We start from the raw sequence: 21,433 nt of genomic DNA, 5'->3' as shown, positions 1-21,433 counted from the left end.
AAAAAAAATAGAAAAGAAGACACAATGTCGGGTCAGTAACTCAAAGATCGCCATTCAAAATGATTGACGTCTGGAATGGTGAAAAAAATGGAGTCACCTACCTGATTAAGGCTTATGGATGACACTCTGTGCAAACAGATCTCTCCTAGGCAAAGCCCAGCGGTACCATTAGGTCCAACACTACCATCTCATTACGCCTGACTTAAGTGGGCAGCCTCCATCAGTCGGCCGGAAAAAAGTGCGATGGGGAATCTCTCTCTTTGCTAATTAGCTCCTCCCTCGGCAAGGCACCTGTACCCAAGTGTACGGATGACTGATTCCTTGTTAGACCGAATCAGTTAGCGGTTAAAGAATCATCGGTGCGGCAGGCTAATGCTAAAGTCTGCGTTCTGTTCATTTACGGTGAACTGAGGGGGCGTTTTTAAAATGTTTCGTAGACGTACTATCCCAGTAATTGTGTCTGATGCTGAATATACAGTGGGGGTCATAATTAGAGAACAACCTATCATTTTCTAAATTGCAAGGTGACTGCTTGGTTCTATTTGAAATGAGCCTAAATTCAGTTTTTCGTGAGTTACATCATTTCTGAGAAACGAGAAGTGAGATATTTAAGAAACAACACTGATCGAAATGAGCAAACACTTTCAGATATCTCACAGTTAGTGGTGTTGTTTTCTGTTTATCTGACAAAGCCTATTGAACTATCAGCTGAACTTTCCAGTTTTCACTGACTTTGCAAGAAAGTGAGCAGTGGTGGTGTATTACAGAAACATCCTAACATTTAAATCATCCTATTTGTTTGGTTAATTTCAGTTAGGATCACATTTTGGACAAAAGCTATTATACGTATACTACCATTTTCTGTGCGTTTTTCCTATTTTGACTACAGATAGGAAAGATGTATTACAGAAACATCATAACCTGACAAAAAAATATTAAAAACACTTAACTTTAGGGCAAATGCCAGACAGCTATCCTAGCTTTAACATATGAAAGCTATTGAAAACATTTGACATTGCAGTTACTGATGATTGAAAAGGAAGACCAAAGATGTTTAATGGTAGAAAGACTCTTAGAGAATCTTGAAGGTGCGAAGATCCTGAAGACTCCATGCAATATATTACAGTTAACACAGAAACTGCAAGCAGCATTACAACGCATTATGGAGTATTACATACTTTTCGTCTATTTTGTTTAGACCAGAGATGCCCATGCTAAGGCTTGTGAGCCAAAAATGGCCCATGGTAACCTATGATTTGGCCTGCCATCCTATCTGAGAACAGATGGAGAATGATGGGGATGATTTCAAGATATCAGTTCAAATTAAATGTAAACTTTTGTTTGTTGAAATCTGGAATAAAATGTTTCGATTAAATGGTCTAAATTAAGATTTTGTTTAAATGTACATACTGTGACCTGACAATGCAGACTAAGCAGATTCTGCCTGACCACGTATTCGGCATTAAGCTCCGCTGTGTTATAAATGTGATTTTTAATGTTTTGTTTGCAACAATTTATCATTTAAAAAGTTATACTGCATTAGTAATATGATTTAAAGTAAGGGTTTCAATTTATTTTGAAATATTATTAATAATTAGGAAATTAACTATGATAACTTTAATCTGATGTAGTTTAGTCTATTTACCTTCGGCCCACGGCTCTTAATGATATTTAATTTTTTGCCCTTCATACGAAAACGGATTAGACTAACTCATAAGTTCAGTTTTATATTGATGAGTTATTGTAAATTGCTAAAACGAACTCAAAATTTAGTTCGAAATTATGTAATTTTAGTTCAATCTTAGATTTATTTTAATTTACACCAGGCCTTAAGATGAGAAACTTTCTCTAGTGTGTACCATTTTATAAAGTGACTGAAACTGTCAGGTTCTCCAAATAAAGGCCGAAAGAATGAGCTTTTTAGTCATAGCAAGAGAAGTTGGTCGTTCCAAAGCTGTGATTTCTAGAATATTGCATATTTTTTATAATAGCCCAATCTCGTTCAAGTTCTGTTGTTTTATGGTTTTCCATGAAAGACAAATGCATGAAAGGACAGGATGATGCAAAGAAGATGCGGAAATCATTGAAATAATGAATTGGCAGCCCAGAGTCCTAACCTAAACCTAATTGAAAATCTCTGAAAAGTCATTGAAGGCAAAGCTATTGCTAAGAAACATATTGTCAGCTGTAGATACAGCCTGTACACTTTAGACTTATTAATAATAACATACATTTTGGTTGTACTGTCTCTTTGGGCTACATTTATTTTTCCCTAATTTTAATCACTTTATTTTCCAGTCAATAAAGAGTTTTGTTGAAGTGCCTCGGTTATTTTGTCAAGCACAGTTTTACAAGCATGTTATAGTCACAACTTAAGTTCCTTTAAATATTTAATGATTAAGATTACATTTATTTCTTTAAAAAAAATCAAGTGTTTCTAAGTTTTTCTCTAATTTTGATCTCCACTGTGTGTTCAAGTGTTATCCTGGAAGCAAAGCCCCTCCATGCCTCGTCTGGCCGCATCTGGCTGTGTTTATCCGGGTAGAGCCTGGAGCCATGCAGATATTAATGTGTTAATTAAGAGCAGGAATATGTCTGTGGACGATTGACCGATTCTTATTGATTGCAGACTGAGCTGTTTAAGTTAGCATTGATTCCTCCACTAGACCTACATGGCGGTAATTGCTGGAACATGGGCAGATGTGTTTGCTTGTTCACATGATTCAAACATGGCTGGTCTGTCTTTCAGAATAGATTGTCACATGAAGCTGGCTGACAAAATGGAAATCTAAACTAGTTTATTTGCCATTTATGATCATATACTGTTTAGTTATTTTTATGCCGGTGTAAAACAAACACTGACATGCATGTATATCATGTTTTACAGATTGCAATCATTAATTGTCATTTTAATAATACATAGTCAAGCATATTTGACACAAGAAACTATTTAAATCTTGAAATCTTTTTTATTTGCCATTCCCCTTCAAACTAATAGGTTTTATCCAGCACAACATTTGGTATGAAAACTGATTATTTAATGAATTTTTATTCAAGTCAGAATTGTTTATAAGTATTAAAGTATACATTATTTAATTTATATTTTGAAACTTTATTTTTACTTTTAAGTTTTTTGAAGCATTTATTAGGGCAAGATATAATTTTTAGCATCTTTGATTTAATGAAATATCAATGTTTGCTTCAGTATTATTTGTTGAATCTATAATAATAATAATAATAAAATATATATATATATTAGGGATGCTTCATTTATGAGTTTTACAACCGAGTACCGATTCCTTGTCATGGTGATCGGCTGATACTGAGTATTGATTCTGATTATTCAAGCTTTACATAACTATACCATTGCATAAACATAATTATCCTATAAGTATGAGATCTGACCTTACCTAAGATAATGAATTTAGGATGTTGCATATGTACAGTAATGGTCAGAAGTAGCTTTACAAAAAGAAAACAGAAACAAATGGTTAGAAAAATGACTAATAATGCAATTTGGAAACATTGCTCATGTGTAAAATGTCCAAAATCCTCAGGGTAAAATGTACTCAGTTTAGAGAGTTTTTGGTCCCTATTTAAATAAGGGCAAACAGGTTGGTAATAAGTAAAGCTGCTGTTTGTGGAGTTGCTTAATGATCCTCTGCTGAGATTTTGAGAGATTCAATGTATTATGTTTCAGCTGATTTCATCTGGACTTTGACTGAAGTTGGTTATAGTTCTGTGTTTCTTTTTAGTTTTTTTTAATCAATCATCACCTAATTTAACCTTTCATTGTCTCGTTAACTTGAGTAACTTTAACTCAATTTAGAGAGGGACCAAATTCTATCTAATCTGAGTTAATTTTATTCAGAGGATTTTGCGGTTTGCATAACCCAGCCATAACCCGGATACATCTTTTTCTGCTAGTAAACTTTTTAACAAACACTTGTAATCGGTTTAGATCAGCCACATCCACAAGTACCGATTGATTCATGAAACATGATTATCGGCCGATACTGATCTCCGATACTGATACTGATCTATTTATTATTATTTTCTGTTGTTCATTTAGGTAGACCCAATTGTCCATTTAGTCTGTTTAACATTATTTAATGTTGCTTTTCTTGCCTTTAATATCTTTCTCACAATCTTTCCTAAAAAGGACAGGTTTTAATCTAAAATGGATTTACTGTATGTATTTTTGCTGCCCTTAATAACAGATTCCTCTCACAGTGTGTCTAGCATGTGGTGATTTAATGGCAGTGTGTTTCTCAGAGGGAGACTCCAGCTGCTCCGGCTGTAAATGTTACCCGAGCAGGTGTCGAACACGGTGTGCACCGTTTCAACATGATGAATTGTTTCATGCTCTTGATATGTTTATCTATTATTTACTCACACTACAAGCATGGCAAAAGAAAACTATGCTTTCCCCAGACGGAAGCTCAACAATTTTACATAAAGAAGTGATATTTTGTGGTAATGTCTCTCTGTCATTAGCCTGACATGGTGTGTGAATGTTTTAAATAATGGAAACCAGGCTTTCAGAAGACAGTTTATGATAATCGACAACGAAGATGTCTGGTTGTGCATGAATGAGATTCAATCTCAATACACAATTCAATAGACATCAAAATGTTGGTTGAGTATAAAGCGTGTTATCACTAGCATTATCAGATAAGCTCTGCAGTTGTATCTTTTTGTTTTCATGAAAGCAGATCTTTAATTCGCGGTTCATTTGCTTGGCAGGTTCAGGTGAAGAAAAGCAAAGCCTTCAGACGCTTTAAGAAGCTCCAGGAGTCGAGGCCTGAGTTCAGTCAGCAGAAGCTGGAGGATCTGCTTGAGCTTCCTCTTCAGCGCATACAGCAGTAAGTCGTCTAGTGTACATGTTTGATCATAATTTATTTTACAAGTGATGTTGATTGGATATCCGGATTGGATATAAGTATACTTAAGTGTTTTTTTTATTAATTTATTGGTAATTTGACAATATTCAATATTAAATTGTTCATTGGGATTTGCAACATTTAAATTTAGATCACTTTTGCCATCTCTTATAGCTTAGTTCTGTTTAAAAAAGCAATATTAACTAATTTTAAAATGCTTTAGCAAACCTTAAAGTTTAGTATATTTTTTCAGATTGTAGGTTATTTTGTAATTCCTGTTTTTTGTACTATTTTTATTGACCATTTATCTGTATTTATGATCATTTTGGCCAGTGTTACTTTTTGGTGGAGTTTTCAGTTGTAATTAGTGTGTTTTTTAATTTTTTAAATGTACATTAACCAGTATTGGAACCAGTATAATGCAAAGAAGATGCTGAAATCATTAAAATAATGAATAGGCAGCCCAGAGTCCTAACCTAAACCTGATTGAAAATCTCTGGAAACTCGTTAAAGACAAAGTTATTGCTAAGAAAGATACGTTCTAAGGAATATATCCAATATATTAATGTCTCTTTGGGCTATCCATTTCTCCTCTAATTTTTTTACATGTTCTTAACTTGTACATGCTTGTTTCCCCAATGTTTTTTTATATACTCTGTCTACATAAAACATATATATATATTTTAGTTGTAAGAACGTTTAAAATGTATATGAAATATAATGTAAATCTGATCAGTTATCTGGATTGGCATGACAATAATAATCAGCTTCTGGTGCATCCCAAGCTGGAAAGAAAAAAAAATAATATTAAATAAGTTTTTTTGTTGATATTTAGTTTTTGTTGTTTTACATTCTTCCAAATTAATGCTAATATTACATGATAATGAAATATAATAATGAAAAAAGAAAATTAAATCATTGATATAATAAAAAAGATTTCAATGGGATTTCTTTGTCCCTCTGAAAAGACCAACAAGGGGCTAAACTAAACTAAACTTTTTTTTTACATGAGTGTTCATATGAAACTTTATTTATCTTAATTATTAATTCATACTCCATTTGGTTATGGTATCGATGCAGAAATGACAGACTTCAGCTAAAAGTGTTTTGATTTCATACCATTTAATGGATTCCTCAACCACTTTCTGCAATTGACATGCAAACTTTTCTTTAATCTCATTAAATGTCCTCAAGCATTGAATTCAAGTAAACGAGATGGATTGGTCAGCGGATGTTTTTGTGTGTGTGTGTGTGTGTTTAAAGTTTAAACCATCTGCGCCGGTGAGGAGATTATTGGATCGACAGCGCTGAAATGCAGTCAGCTGTTTATTGCAATGTAAAGTGTTTTGGTTCTGCATCAGTATTTTCTGACACGGGCCAGTCTGCTTCACAGTCTGTCAAATCACTCCGCAAACTTCACATTTTGTTGATCATACTATGCGCGTTTTACTTTTAAAAGAAGGATTTTGGGGATTCATTTGATGGCATGATAACAGAAAGCTGTCACCGCCGGGTTACACTTTTCATGCTTGAATTCTCCATCCGTTTTTCCCCATGCTTTGGAGCCTCTCAATGACAGACGTAATTATTGTTTGATGTCGTGCTCACACCTGCCTTCAGACTGTCCAAGAACTGTCAAAATCCCTTTTGTTAAGCCGGCGAATTTGTTGGCTGTAATTTCATGCGGTCGTGGTCTCAGCCGTTAATTAGTGTAACAGGGTGCGAAATGAACTAGAACATGCTTAAGAACCAGCAAAAATTACATGGCATTCCTTTATCAAGCTGCTCGAGTCCATCTTAATTAGGCTTTTATGTCACTCCTACTTATTAAATGCAGTTTCCGGCATGAAAGAAGACAAACACAATGTCATTTCATTTTTTTGCTGTGATGATAATTATGTCTTTATATTTATTCTTTATAAGAACGTGGCTCTGTTTTTCGCCCACATGTTGTGGTTTTCATCAAGTCTTGTTTTATGTATAGGCCTTCTTTGTGTGGTTTTGGTGATTTGATTGTTAGAGGGTTTTTTTTTTTTTTTTTTTTTTTTTCCAGGCTTAGAATTTGATTTTTGTCAGGGAAAGGTTGTCCTGATTCAAAACTACTCATCACTCACCATGCCAGCATGTTGCTACATGTTGATGTAGCATAAAAATAAAGGAAAATGTGTAAGAAAACCAGATTACATGCCCATATAAGGTAATATTATGTTGGGTGTTGTACTTCAAATAAATAAATATAGAACAATAAAATTATAGATATATAGGTAGAATAACAAAATGGATGGATGATTGGATAGATAGATGAATAGATGGATTGATAGAATGATAAATAGATGGATGGATAGGTAGATAGGTAGACGGACGGACGGAGCACAGCTGGTTTAAATGTTGTTGTTAGCAGTACTAGTAGTATAAATAGGAATAGTTGGTGGTGATGTTGATGATGATAATGATGATGATGATGATGATGATGATAATGATGATAATGATAATGGTAAAGATCTTTGCATTAAAGAATCATGACAGTCAACAACACTGAAGTTAAAATAAATTAAAAAATTTTAACTTATTTCAAGTTGTATAAGTGTTTAACGGTTTTCTCACTTTACAGATCAAATAAATGCAGCCTTGGTTCGCGAATAGATTTTCAAAAGCATGTTGAACAATTTGAACTTTTGAACGGTAGCATATTCCTGGACTAAATGGAAGTTTTAACATTTCAAACGTGCCTCTAGCGATTGACAAGAAACTACAGAATGCAATAACAATAATAATGTAAAGCTAAAGCAAAGCATTTACATTTTCAAGCTGCGAGTCGTACGACCACGTCACATCACATTTTGCAGTCCACCACTGAGCACTGACTAATTGTCCCAAACCACTATGTGCCCACAAACTCCCAAGAAGCCGTCCTTGGATGCATGGATGGATGGGTGAGTGTGTGGATGGATGGATGGATGGATGAATGGGTGGGTATGTCGATGTATGGATTAATTGATTGTCTTTGAAAACATTTTTCAAAGAAAAAAAAAATTAAAGTCTTTCCTAAGACTATTGAATGAATGTTAAATGTTATATATATTTTGGTTAAATTGCTGATTTTGCTTATAAAGTGATTGATTGACTGATTGATTGATTGATTTGATTTGATTTGATTGATTGATTGATTGATTGATTGATTGATTGATTGATTGATTGATTGATTGATTGATTGATTGATTGATTGATTGATTGATTGACATTTTTTCACATGTTTTGAATAATTATTTATCCAGTAACAATAAATTGAACTGATCAAACGGGACAAAGGCATTTGTAACATTACCAAAAAAGCTAATACATGCTATTTTTTTGGCTTTTTGATTCTTCAAAGTATGTGTCATATAGTAAATATTAATAATATAAATTGGGGAGCAGATAAAAATTTGAACTTGTGGCTAACTCTGGCTTATTTTTAGTTTCACTGTTGATTAATGATCATTGTCCCTTTTAGATAAAACAAACAAATAAATAAATAAAAGTAATAATCACAGCTGGTTTAAACATTGTTATTATTGTTAGCAATACTAGTAGTATACTATAGGAACTGTTAGTGATGATGATAATAGTATAGGAATAATGCTAATTATTTGAGTATCAAAGCAATCTTCTCATCAAAGGATCATGCGACAGTCAACACTGAAGTTAAAATATATGTAAAAACAAAAATTAATTATAGCAAGTTGTAAACATTTAACATTGTTACCACTTCACCAATCAAATAAAAGTAGCCTCGAGAAAAGGCTTTTAAAAACACTACAAAATGATTAAACTGATGAATGTTTAGCATATTTTTGGACTTTGATATTTTTAACATTCCAATCATGCTTTAAAAGAGATGGTGGTTTACAAGAAAGTAGGCACTTCTACAGATTATTCATGCTATTTCAACTAAAGCAGTAAGATCACATACATGTTCAAGTTGCGATTCGTACAACTGCATCACTTGACATTTCGCAGTCCACCATTGAGCACTGACCAATTGCCCCAAACCACTATGTGCCCACAAACTCCCAAGAAGCCGTCCTTCAGAAAGCACGCAACATATACTTTCCAATCTGTTTTAGTCACACAGCAAACAGCAAGACTTCATTGCCTCCCCCAGACGTTCCTCTACCCAGTTATCTTCATCCTCCTCTAATTTCCCCGGGAAATGTCGAAGCTCACACGTCTCAATCAGCATGTTCAAAGACGCCCTTGATCTAAACTCATCCTCTCAGGCCCTGATCACCGTGTTTCGCCATTGTCCCGCCATCGATTCCTGGCTCCGCGCTCTGGGAAGGCGAGGACACACAGGATCCGAATAATTGTATGATGATCTTAAGTGGCGCGGCAGAAGAGCTGCATTCTGGGAGAGTGCAGATAATCAGGAGCAGCGCCTCTAACGGGGGAAATTGTTGTCACTTATTGGGCTGGAGGATGATGGATGGCGAGGATCATCATGGTGGCTGCTGAAGACGTGGAGCAGGACTTCAGGGAGGGAGGAGAAAATCAGGCCTGTTATTAAATGGCATTTACCGCAGCTGCATTTCTTGTCTCTCTCTCTCTCTCTCTCTCTGTCTCTCTCTTTCTGCTCCTGCACTCGTCCTCTTTGCGGTCCTCCTGACTGATGATGGATGTTAAGTCGAGTGCTGCAGAGATGAATAAAGCTTCGATATTGAGATTCTAGGTGATTATCGATGAGCCGATAGATGATTTAGTTTTTTTATTCTGCAAAGTTCTTTGTCTCTTAAGATGTGAAATTATTTTTGAAGTAATTTTAATTGGATAGTTGAATGAAAAAAATGTATTTATACAATTAGATATTCACTAATCTGTCCATGTTACTTTTTGTCTCTTGGTAATCAATCGTTCTCTCATTGGCTGTCATTTTATCTGTCTGTCCGTCCATCCATCCGTCCATCCATTTGTCCGTCCATCCGTCCATCAAAATATCCATCCATTATTTCTATCCATCCATCCATTCATCCATCCACCATATTATACTGTATTTCCATCCAGCCACCCATCTTTCATCATGTCTCTCAATTTGCCTATCCATCCATCCATAATAATGTCTTTCTTCCCATCTATCATAACGTCCATCCATCTGCCCATCCATCCATCCATCATAACATCTATCCATCTTTCCGTCAATTTATTAGCCATTCATCTATTCATCTTAAAATCTATCCATTCTTCTCTACATAAAATACTTATCCATCCATTCATCATAACATCTATCCATCCTTCTGTCCGTATAATGACTATCCATCCATCCACAAATCCGTCCATCCATCCATCCATCTATCCATCCACCTGCCCATCCATCTTATTGCCCATCCATCAAATCCATCCATCCATCCATCAATCCATCCATCCATCCTTCCTTCAGCCCATAAAATATCCCTTCATACATCCTATTGCCCTTCCATACATCCTTTCATCCATCATAATCTCTATCTGTCCTTTATAATATTTATCTATCCAACTATCTTTAATAATGTCTATCCACCGTCTGTCCATCTATATATCATGCCTATCCATTGTTCCATCTATATATTATACTGTCTATTCATCCCTCCATCCATCCATCCATCTATATATGAAAATGTCTCTCCGTCTTTCTATGTATATAAATCGTAATGTCTATCTATCCATCCGTCGATCTATGTCATAATGTCTATATATTTGTCCATCTATGTCTTACTGTAGTTTATCTATCCATCTATCTATATATCAGAATTTCTATCGATCCGCCTATCAATGTCAATTATGTCTATCTATCCTACTATCTTTCACAATGTCCGTCTGTCTGTCCGTCCATCCATCCATCCATATATCATATTGTCCATCCATCCATCCATCCATCCATCCATCTATCCATCCATCTATCCATCCATCTATCCATCCATCCATCCATCCATCCATCCATCCATCCATCCACAGTATATATGAAAATATCTATCTGTCTTTCTATCTCTATATCATAATGTCCATCTATCTAATCTGTCATAATATCTGTCTATCCATCTATCTACAAATCATATATCATGTTAATTTATCTATCTATATATCATAATGTCTTTCTGGATCTATCTATCCATCTATCTATATATCATCATGTTCATTTGTCTATCTATATATCATAATGTTCATCTGTTCATCCATCTCATAGTCTATCTATCCATCCATCTATATGTCATAAAGTCCATCTATCTATCTACCTTTTTAAGCTTTATTCATTGGTTTCCAAAACTTGTAGCTTTTAAATTTTGTCTCTATAAACTTGTCTCATTTCTTTTTATTCAGTTCTATTTCTTCAGCTTTTTTCCAGTTTGGATCCTCTATTCAATTTCATCCCAAATCTTTAAATAAAGCGCCAGTAACCTATTCGCGAGTTGCTTTATAACGTATCATCCTGTAAAATACCACCGCGATTTACACCTCAAATTAAAAGCGAGTCCCAGTTTGCATTCAGATGGAGTGAAATGACCATGATATTGATTGTGTCTAGCATTAGTTCTGGCTGGTTTAGAGCGTACAGTAATAAAAACAGGCGTGTTTTTAGCACACTTTCACAGCTCCATAATGGATTTGAACATCCTCAACATTGACGTAGCGAAGTGCCATATAAGAGGTTAATCCTTGGTTTTGTGGCTTCACTCGGAGCGGGTCAGCAGGTCACGGCCGCGTCTCTTTTACATGCAGAGAGCCTCAAAAAGCGGAGGAGGACTCGTGTTAATGGAGCCGAGCCATTATGTAGCCGATAGTGTCAGGGCTGTTATATGGGACTGTGCTTACACAGCAGATGGGTTCAATTCAATCGGTGCTTCAAACGCAACATAATGAGGAGTTCAGGAGGTTTCCGCGCCGCTTGTGTTTGTTTGCAAAGGTGTTGATTGAACTCATTTAAAAGCAGCTTTGTAGTGCCGTCCTCCCAATCGTGGTTTCTTTGCTATTGAGATGTCGCTTTTACATGGAAGTCGAGAGGTCGCATCCTCCATATCTACGGTTTAGTCTTAAGATGAGACCTCGGGCAAACTCGGCTCCTCTCTTCTTTTGATCCGCTCAAATGGGTAATACTAAAGCTCACTTGTTTCGATTCAGCCGGAGACTTGAAGGACTAGGACGAGCACTACAAGATTCTTAAGTCTTTTTAAAAGTGCTTTTTATTTAATATATTTACTCTCCGAACTGGTATTGATCCCCTAAATATAACATTACCCTCGTCTCGTCGTCCTTGATATGTTGACCTCAAGTAGTGATTGCCTAACACAATGCTGGGCTCTCAAGCTCAGAAGCCTTATTGAAATTCTTGGAGGCTATCAGACAATCTGCTTTACGTCTTGGTTTTTGTTAATTAGGTTCAGGCACTTGGGAACAGTCAAAGTGCAGCGAAAAACTTGGAAAACTCTTCTCGGTGTGCTTGTCGTGTTTGTCTGTGGCGTTATATGTATCTAAGCTTATTGTTTTGTTCATTAACTTTGTTGTTTGCATGCTTGGCAAGTTTTCGAGTGAGCATCAGTTCAAAAGGAGGTTTTTAAGTATCTAATTAGCCAATCGGTGTCCAATTAGTAGGTTTAATATGCTGGAAAGTATTAGGTTTGCTTTAGATCCAATTGAGATGGCTTGTTTTGTTTGTGTGCTGGAATGCTGGAACTACTCAGGGTTTATTTTTGTATTTATGTGAGAGAAACGTTAATGTTGCACTGTAAAATGCTAGGTTGCACTTCATTCAGTTAGCTGTTTACTGAACTAGTCACTTCAATCTGTGGGTTGTTTACTTAGGACTCACTTTGAATAAGTCACTTCAGTCAGTGAGCTGTTTACTGAACACTCACTCTGAGCAGATCACTTCATTCAGTGAGTTGTTTACTGAAGACTCACTCTGAATGAGTCTGTTCAATCAGTGAGTTTACTTAAGACTCACTCTGAACAGATCACTTCAGTCAGTGAGCTGTTTACTGAAGATTCACTCTGATCGACTCACTTTAATCAATGGTTTGTTTTCTGAAGACTCACTCTGAACGAGTCACTTCAATCCGTGAGTTTACTGAAAACTCACTATGAACAGATCACTTTAGTCAGTGAGTTGCTTACTTAAGACTCACTCTGAACGAGTCACTTCATTCAGCAAGCTGTTTACTGAAAACTCACTCTAAACAGATCACTTCAATCAGTGAGTTGTTTACTAAAGACTCACTCTGAGCGACTCACTTTAATTAGTGGTTTGTTTACTTAATACTCACTCTGAATGGATCACTTTAATCAGTGAGTTGTTTATTGAAGACTCACTCTGAATGAGTCCCTTCAATCAGTGAGTTGTTTACTGAAGACTCACTCTGAATGAAACACTTCAGTCAGTAAGTTGTTTACTGAAGACCCACTCTGAATGGATCACTTCAGTCAGTGAGTTGTTTACTGAAGACTCATTCTTTTCAAATCACTTAAATCAGTGAGTTGTTTACTGAACACTCACTCTGAACATATCACTTTATTCAATGAGCTGTTTACTGAATACTCACTCTGAACGAGTCACTTTAATCACAGAGTTGTTTACTGAAGACTCCTTCTGAACAGTTCACTTCATTCAGTGAGTTGTTTTTTTACAGGCTCACTCTGAACGAGTCACTTAAATCAGCGAGTTGTTTACTGGAATCTCCCTTCAAATGAATTATTTAAATCAGTGAGTTTTTTTTGCTGAAGACTCACTCTGAATGGATCATTTGAATAAGCGAGTTGTTTGCTGGAGACTCACTCTGAACGAGTCACTTCATTCACTGAGTTGTTTGCTGAAGGCTCACTCTGAACAGATCACTTCAGTCACTAAGTTGTTTAATGGAGACTGCACTCTGAACGAGTCACTTTATTCAGTGAGTCGCTTACTTGAAGACTCACTTTGAACAAATCATTTGAATCAGTAAGTTGTTGACTTGTAAACAGATGTCAGTCCGATTCACAAACAAATAGTTCTGCACAGTTTGCGAACCAGTTTAACAGGTTAACTGAAAAAATTCAGCTCGTTCACGAATTATACAACACCATCTTGTCTGTCCACTCTAATACCTCTTCTTCAAAATAGTTTTTTTTTTATTTACTTTGATATGTTTAGCAAATATAGTATAGTAAAACGTGCAATATTTTAGAATGTAGTGAAGTAAACAATACTTCACTAATGCCTCCACTTTCATGCATGACACCTCTACATACCTCCTTGGGTAACATACCGGATCAGTTAACACGATTTGTTCCAGGACCTCGAAATTAACAAATGAAGCACTGCCTTAAATAAAGTAGTAAAATACTTTATTTACTGTCCACCACTAATTATTTGATGATTTTTTTTTTAAATAACGTAATCATGCGTTTGTTAGGTGCTTGCTTTTTAAAGAAAAACTATCCCTTCACAGAAAATAATCAAACTTTAATGTAATGGCGGTAAGGATCTTCTACTCGTACATGACTCGTATCTCAAAAGTCTCCCAGTGTATTATTAGAAAAACAATCTGCGTTCTGTTATCATTTGTGTTATAATTTAATTGCCGAAGTTTTGGTGGCTTCAAAGCCGACGCGCTCATACGTCTCCCTCTATTAAAGAGCAGTAATTATGCAACAGCCGCCGCCGTGTTCAATAACCCATGCAGGAGCCTGACAGCGCCTGTTGTCTCTTAATTAGGAATTTGAATCCTTAATGCACGTATTTAAAGACAAATAATTAGACAGATATTTCCTCCTCTTCGTCTCCAGCACTGACATGCACGCGTAACTGACCCGACATTTCTGCTGCGGCACGAAGACGAAAATAAAATAATAATAAAAGGCGCCATGCTTGTTTCATCCGCATATTACAAAGGAATTAGCGGTAACTAGGCCAGCGTTGCTTTCTAGCACACACTCTTCATTAGAATATCTGAACTGTTATAAATACGGTGCAGATTACGTTATTGTCTCGTTATCTTCTCTTTGCTTTGCGCACTAATGAGTGGGACAGGGCAGCTAAACGAGCGCGTTGCGTTTACATTATTTGGAATGTGCTTTAATAATGCTCATTAGGCTGTTCCCTTTTTTGTTGCGCTGCCGCTTTAATTAGATTTCTTGCCCCCCCTACGCCCCTAATAAGGGCATTCGCGGCTGATAATGCCTGTAATGTATTTGTTACTACAAGATGAGACAAGAAGAAAAAGAAGTGAGATTATTTCTCGTTTTAAGTGCCTTTTAATAGAAGGAGGCTTAATTGGGGCTTGTTTGGTTTCTTCTTCCCTTTCATTTCTAATGAGTAATAGGCTGCCGCTCTAGTTTTCCTCATGTTCAGAAAAGGCCTGTTTTAGTTAGGCTTCATTTAGGCTGTTTGTAGGGTGCAAGTTTTTTTTTTTTTTTTTTTTTGTGCTAACTTAAAGCAGAGCAGTTTTTTCCTTTGAAGTATATTAAATATTTTATATATTAATTAAGAAATTTATTGAATCATTTGTTTATCTACTTTTTTAAACAACAGCTACAATAATAGTTTATTTTTTAAACCATAATTATTATTATTATTAATATTAATAATAATATTAATATTACATAGGTATTACTACATTATTACATACATACATTTAAGTGCTTAGCAACCTTTTTTGTTTAATTTTTATATTTTTTATATATCCTAAATTTGTTTGGTTTATGTTTTATTATTATTTATAATATAGATAATTATTATTGGTATAATAAAATTTAAAATATGAATAAAAATAAAGTAGCAGTTATGTTTAGCAGTGCGATGTGGCTGTATATCGGCACTGGTAGGAGGCGTGCCTTAAGCCTGGTTTATACTCGACGTGTTCGTTTGAGTGCATGCGGCAAATGTGACGTCATCGGTGTGTTTGCGGAGGTTCGCTTTAGGTGCGCGCGACATGATTTCGGCTGGCGGAGCACATGCTTTTTTTTTTTAACTCGAGCGAACAGTTTGCACGGCGCCACAACTGATTTAAGTTGAGTATAAAACACTTTGAGATTTTGTCTGAAACAGTACGAGTTCTGATATTGCAGAATATTGCAGGGCTATCAGCCAATCAGATTCGAGATCCAGACATAACTATTGCATATATCCATATATTATATAATAATAATAATTATTATTATTAATAGCAATAAAAGTAAAGTAAAGTTAGCAGCCAACTATCAATTTATAAGTATTTTTAATTTTTTTTTTTTTTTTTATAAATTTCTGATCATTTTCAATTATAATTTTCTTTTTAGTTAGTTAGTTAGTTTGACTTTATTAATCCCCGGAGGGAAATTCACATGTCACAGCAGAGCTCTCCATACTAAAAATAGATAAATAAGTTACATACATATTTTGTAGATTTTATATTCATATTTTTCATTTTCTTTTTTTTTGCTAGTTATCCTTTTGTCTGTACCGGATGAAATCTGCTTGCAGAACGTTATAACAATTTATAATCTCCTCAAACAAGAATCAGTGTCATTTGCAGCATTCTGATGGCTGTTCTGGCACCTGTATGTCTGTTTAGCTGGAGTGTTCCAGTCTTGACCTGATAGAGGAGCAGGAGCAGGCAGAGCGAACATTATTTCACAGACTAAATCAATGGCAGTTGTCAATGAAGCCCAAGGTCACGGAGCCCCTGAACCAGTGGATGACAGAAATGCACATACGCAGAAGTGCTGTAGAGATTTTTAGAAGTTATTTCAGGCCTCTTGTATTCTTTTTTAAAACTGAAAGTCACTGGCCAGGTAATAGCTTTGGTTTGTAATCTGAAGTTATCAATTTTTTTATTATTGTTTGTAGTTTTTAGTCTTTTATTTACTTGAATTGATTTCCCCAGATCAGTATAGTATTTTAATAGTGTCTGTTTGTCAGTTCTTGGTATCAGTTTTAACACTAATGCATCAATACTACTGTAGGTTTTCAATAGTTCCCAGTTCAATGTCATTAAGTTTTTTTGTATTGAAAAATAATTTTCTTTTTTTTACATAGTAAAAAAACCATACCATATCTAAATTAGAATTGTAATATTTAAATAAATGATAATACCCATTTTAGACCCAATTTTTGTGTTTATTTGTTTTAATTTAATTATTAATTTATTTATTTTATAATTATTTTTATTGTGTTTTCCACTTGTATTTGTGTATATGTTCATTTATTTATTAAAAATTTAATTATATTATTATATTATATATTATTATATTATATAATTATTATTTTATATTATATAATAATTATATTTTATTATAATATATTATATTATAAATTATTATATTATACATTATTATTTTATTTATTATTTAAAATAATAATTATTATATTATATTATATTATATTATATTATATTATATTATATTATATTATATTATATTATATTATATTATGTTATATTATATTATATTCTTTGGTATCTGAACTTTTATATCAATTCATCCTTCTATAAATTTTAATAAGAATATATTAAATTAAATTATATATATTCTTATATATTAATTATGATTATTAAATTTGTATTTAATTATTACATATCTATTTTTATTTATTTAATGTATTTATTTATTACATTTATTTTTTGTTTATTTATTTTTTCAAATGTATTACATAAACCAGATGCAACCTTAACCACATTCTCCTTTCCTATCTGCCAATAAATTGTTCAAATATTTAAAGAGGAGACCAATCTAAAAGGCAATCACTTAAGCACATTTAATGCTCGCATACAAAAACTTTATCCTAGGAAAATAATTAAACAAATGAGCATGCATTTATTTCCACTTTACCTTTTCTCAAATACGAGAAGCTTTGCTGGAGATCCCACAAGCCCCGCTGAGAATAAACACACAACCTTTCTGTGTAGCCTGAAACTGCTTATCAAATCACCTGGAAGCTCCAGAGAGGAAGGGAGGGCCGAATAAGGGCCCCGCATCCGTCATTTTGGCCTTGTAGTCTCTTAAAAGCAGTAGTTTAAAGGCTGAGCTCTTCTCCCCCTCTGTGCTTGTCAGGGCTGATGGGTGACATTGCCGTCTTGGCGCCTCTGCCACCACTGTTTACATAATTTCCACATGGCCGCAGGGAAAAAGAGACGATCTTCACTTCACACTCCTCCAATTAGAAAGGCCCCTGCTCCGCCGAGACTCTAGGGGGAAGGAGAATATTCGACAGGCTGAGTCACTAAAGAAAAGACCCCGTTTAAGACTGACTAAAGATGCCCCAGTTTATTTGACAACTGCTGGAAATGGTGGACGGGAAGCTGATTTTTGGTGGCAGAAATGTTGAGGGTTGTTCGTGAGCAGGTGAAGTCGAGTCTGCATCACTTTTGTCGCCAGCGTTTTTCGGTTGATGTGTTGTTGAATTTACTTGTGAAGGTTTACTCGTCCACTAGAACGACTTTACTTTGGGGATGACATCACCTAGGCCTAGTGCTACTGGATGATATTAACCGGTACACACGTTTTATGATGCTTATCTGGGATCAATACAGGGATTCATGACATGTATTGCGGGTTATTTCTTTTTATTTATGTATCATCCCCCTTATTAATAATTTTCATTATTAATGCATACTTATTTTGTTTTTCAATGGAATATTTAAAAGCACAATTTTTACGACAATAATGAAATTAGCATTAGACCCCAGTGAAAGACGAGTCTCTGCATTGATGCTGTAAGTCAGCCTGAACATCTGCCGGTGACATACATACACCTGCAGCGTCTCCACGACGGATATCCAGCGTTCTCTGGCCTCCGGTGCCAAGACTGCAGCTCTACACAAGAAGTTTGGCTAGAGAAGAAATGGTCGTGCCCAACTGAGCCTGGTTGTTTTTGGTGTTTTCCTTCACTTTTGTCAATTGGTGAGGTTTGTTCCTTGCCAGACACCACTGGCTTGCTTGGTTTGGGACTTGTGGAGTTGTGCATTGATGGATTTGCTTTTCAGTGTTTGGACTTTCAGCAGTGAAAATTAAAGACTGAACTGAACTAAACTGGACACAGTTGCAATTTACTAGAACTTCAGTGTTGAGCTGCATTGACACGATCTACATTGTAAAAAAGCACTATTGAATTGAATTGAAGTATCAGAATTAATTAAATTTTACTCATAATTTTGCCTTTTATTGACCTTATTTTTCAATGCAGAAGTGCGCTTGTTTTTGCGATTGTTTTAAAATTTCACATTCAGCTCCCTATGAGAGAAATGACTAATAAACGGCAGAAAACGGTCAAACTACTAGCTCTACTAAGACGTGTTTGCATGATTATACAGACAAAGTAGAATAATATAATAAGAAAGTATCAGTTTGCAACATCAAGTAGTGTAACAATTGTTTTAAGCTGTAAATATGAATGGAGCCAAAATGTTTCAAATAGCTGCATCTGTTCGTACAAGCAGAATAAGGTACATAATATTCCTAAATTCAGTAAATCATTTAAAATGTTGTTTTCCAAATGTTATATAATATGCTCTTATTTTTCTTCATTTCATAATTAATGTTTCCATACTGTTATGTATCATAAAAGTTTTTATATATGTTTGTCTTTTCACAGTATTTCCATAATATACCTTTTTATATTATCAATATTTTAGTATTTCAATCTGTATATAATATAAAGTATACTGTATATTGTATATTATATTCAGATTAATATTTATATTAATCCTCTTTTTTTCAGTATTTCCTGCTTTTCAATTTCCTATTTTTAAAATATATTTTACAAATAACAGTTTTGTTTCTTTGTTTATGCATGTTATACATTCATTCATTCATTCATTTACTTTTGGGCTTAGTCCCTTTATTAATCAGGGGTCGCCACAGCAGAATGAACTGTCAACTTTTGCAGCATATGTTTTATGCCACGCATGCCCTTCCAGCCAATACCCAACACTGGGAAAATGCATGTTATTTATCAAATATAATTTTAATATCAGTCCATAACATGAAGGCAACTGCGAGTTTATGTTAACCATATTTTAATTCAGTTTATTACATTTTAATCACTTTATAGAAGTAAAATGTCACACATTGTATGTTTTATTTAAAAATTGCTGATCAAGCTCCTAAAATGTAAAGAGCCAGTCTCTCTCATTCAGGTTAACGAATGCGTATGATTTTTCATTTCATGGTATTTGCCGTAATGCATATTTAATTGCTACATTAATTGCCTGCACACACCTGTGTAATGCTAATGCGCTCCCTCCGAAACTTTTTCAAGTTCCACCACAATCAAAGCACAGAAAACTGTAGAGAATCGTATTCCCAATTGTGACGATACCGCAGAGTCGAACTTTTTTTTTTTTTTTTTTCTGAGAGCTTCTCATTTGAAAGAGGCCTTTGATGTCTCCAGTCGCTGGAGTTCTGCTTAAGTGAACTGTAATCTCTAGCATTAAGACTCGCTCTATCTTTATCTCCATCCCCTGAAATTAATTACCACTAAATTTTCTTCCTTTCTCAATTTGGCCCTTTCATTGCAATCGAGGGGTCATTTCCTTAATTCACCCAGCCATTTTTGTGTCATTAGGGAACAATAGCGCAATAATCAATATTGAATTTTTTCAGAGTGTAAAGTTTGACCTTTTGTGCTTGTTTATGTGAAGGAAATACATTCAGATTTTTTTTTACTGTACATTTTTACACCATAGCACAGAAATAGCTCAAAATCCATTCTGTTGCATTATCTTAAAAGAAACAACCCAGAAATATGGCACATTAGTGTAATTTTGCATGCTGAATGGCTCTTTATTCCTTCTCAAAAAGCATTCTTAATGCGGGTGTTGCGATGACAGCTCTTGTCCGACCTCGTTACCTTGAGATGGGCCTTTTCTTGTTGTATTTATAGAAACCTCACAATAAGCCTGTTTATTTGTTGCTTTTTTAGGTACAAGCATTTCTTGAGGGACTTGACAGAGAACACCGGTCCAGACAACCCGGAGTTTCAGCAGCTTTCAAGTAAGCGGCACCGCCGTCTCGCAAATCGACAAACACTCTCTTATCCTGTTAGCGCTCTCTGTGACAAAAATGTTGATGGGTTTAGCCTGTCTAGATGTTTTTTTTTCTTCTTCTTCTTCTTTCTCTCTTATTATCTGTTTATTGTCAGGATCTGTATCAAGCTGCGGAATCGCATTCACCCAAAGTCACACTTGTTATGCTTGTCAAATTTGCTTTCCACTCTAGTTTGTCACTTACAGAGCAACCTAAAAAGAGATCACTCAATGTATTTGTGATGATGAGGTGCTTTGCGGAGATAAGCATTGCGGAGGAGACCATGGCCTGTTGAAGAAGGTGCCAAAACAAACCCGCGTCTTAAAGGGAAGAAAGTTTTTTAAGCTGGCAGCCGATAAGACAGCCTCCGTTGTCTTTGTTAGGGTGACAAAGAACAACTCTGGGGCCCCTGTTGTAGCGCTCGCGTGTTGTTATTGTCACCGGGTGGCTTTGCTCGCCGAGGATGAAAGTACGGCAAAGCTTAACGTGAGTCTAAACTCTCGATGTGGATTTTGACATAATTAATAGGGACCAGATCAGAGGATATCAAGCATGCGAAATATAAA

The 21,433-nt window shown here is 35.1% G+C and overlaps 1 protein-coding gene and 1 long non-coding RNA gene across 28 annotated transcripts in view; one reads left to right on the top strand and one right to left on the bottom strand.

Moving 5' to 3' along the window:
* arhgef39 (Rho guanine nucleotide exchange factor (GEF) 39) overlaps positions 1-21,433 on the top strand; it is a 105,891-nt gene that overhangs the window by 23,444 nt on the left and 61,014 nt on the right. For all 27 annotated transcript variants that reach the window (XR_012401545.1, XR_012401543.1, XR_012401546.1 and 24 more), the window contains exons 5-6: positions 4,747-4,865; positions 20,764-20,834. Coding sequence is in view for 4 of the 27 variants with exons in the window: in XM_073945963.1 (XP_073802064.1) it covers positions 4,747-4,865; positions 20,764-20,834 (190 nt within the window). In the remaining 23 variants the exon portion in view is untranslated. The remainder of the gene's footprint in view (positions 1-4,746; positions 4,866-20,763; positions 20,835-21,433) is intronic.
* Positions 1-21,433, bottom strand: part of LOC141381603 (uncharacterized) — a 34,635-nt gene that overhangs the window by 1,204 nt on the left and 11,998 nt on the right. Inside the window, exons 2-3 of the long non-coding RNA XR_012401994.1 lie at positions 17,673-18,028; positions 102-291 (exon numbers count right to left, since the gene is read on the bottom strand). This is a non-coding gene — a long non-coding RNA (uncharacterized lncRNA). The remainder of the gene's footprint in view (positions 1-101; positions 292-17,672; positions 18,029-21,433) is intronic.

The sequence above is a fragment of the Danio rerio genome, chromosome 4 (assembly GCF_049306965.1).
Source record: "Danio rerio strain Tuebingen ecotype United States chromosome 4, GRCz12tu, whole genome shotgun sequence".
In the NCBI taxonomy this organism is placed as follows: domain Eukaryota; kingdom Metazoa; phylum Chordata; class Actinopteri; order Cypriniformes; family Danionidae; genus Danio; species Danio rerio.
The sequence above is the reverse complement of the archived record's forward strand: the minus strand, read 5'-3'. Positions and strand labels throughout refer to the sequence as shown.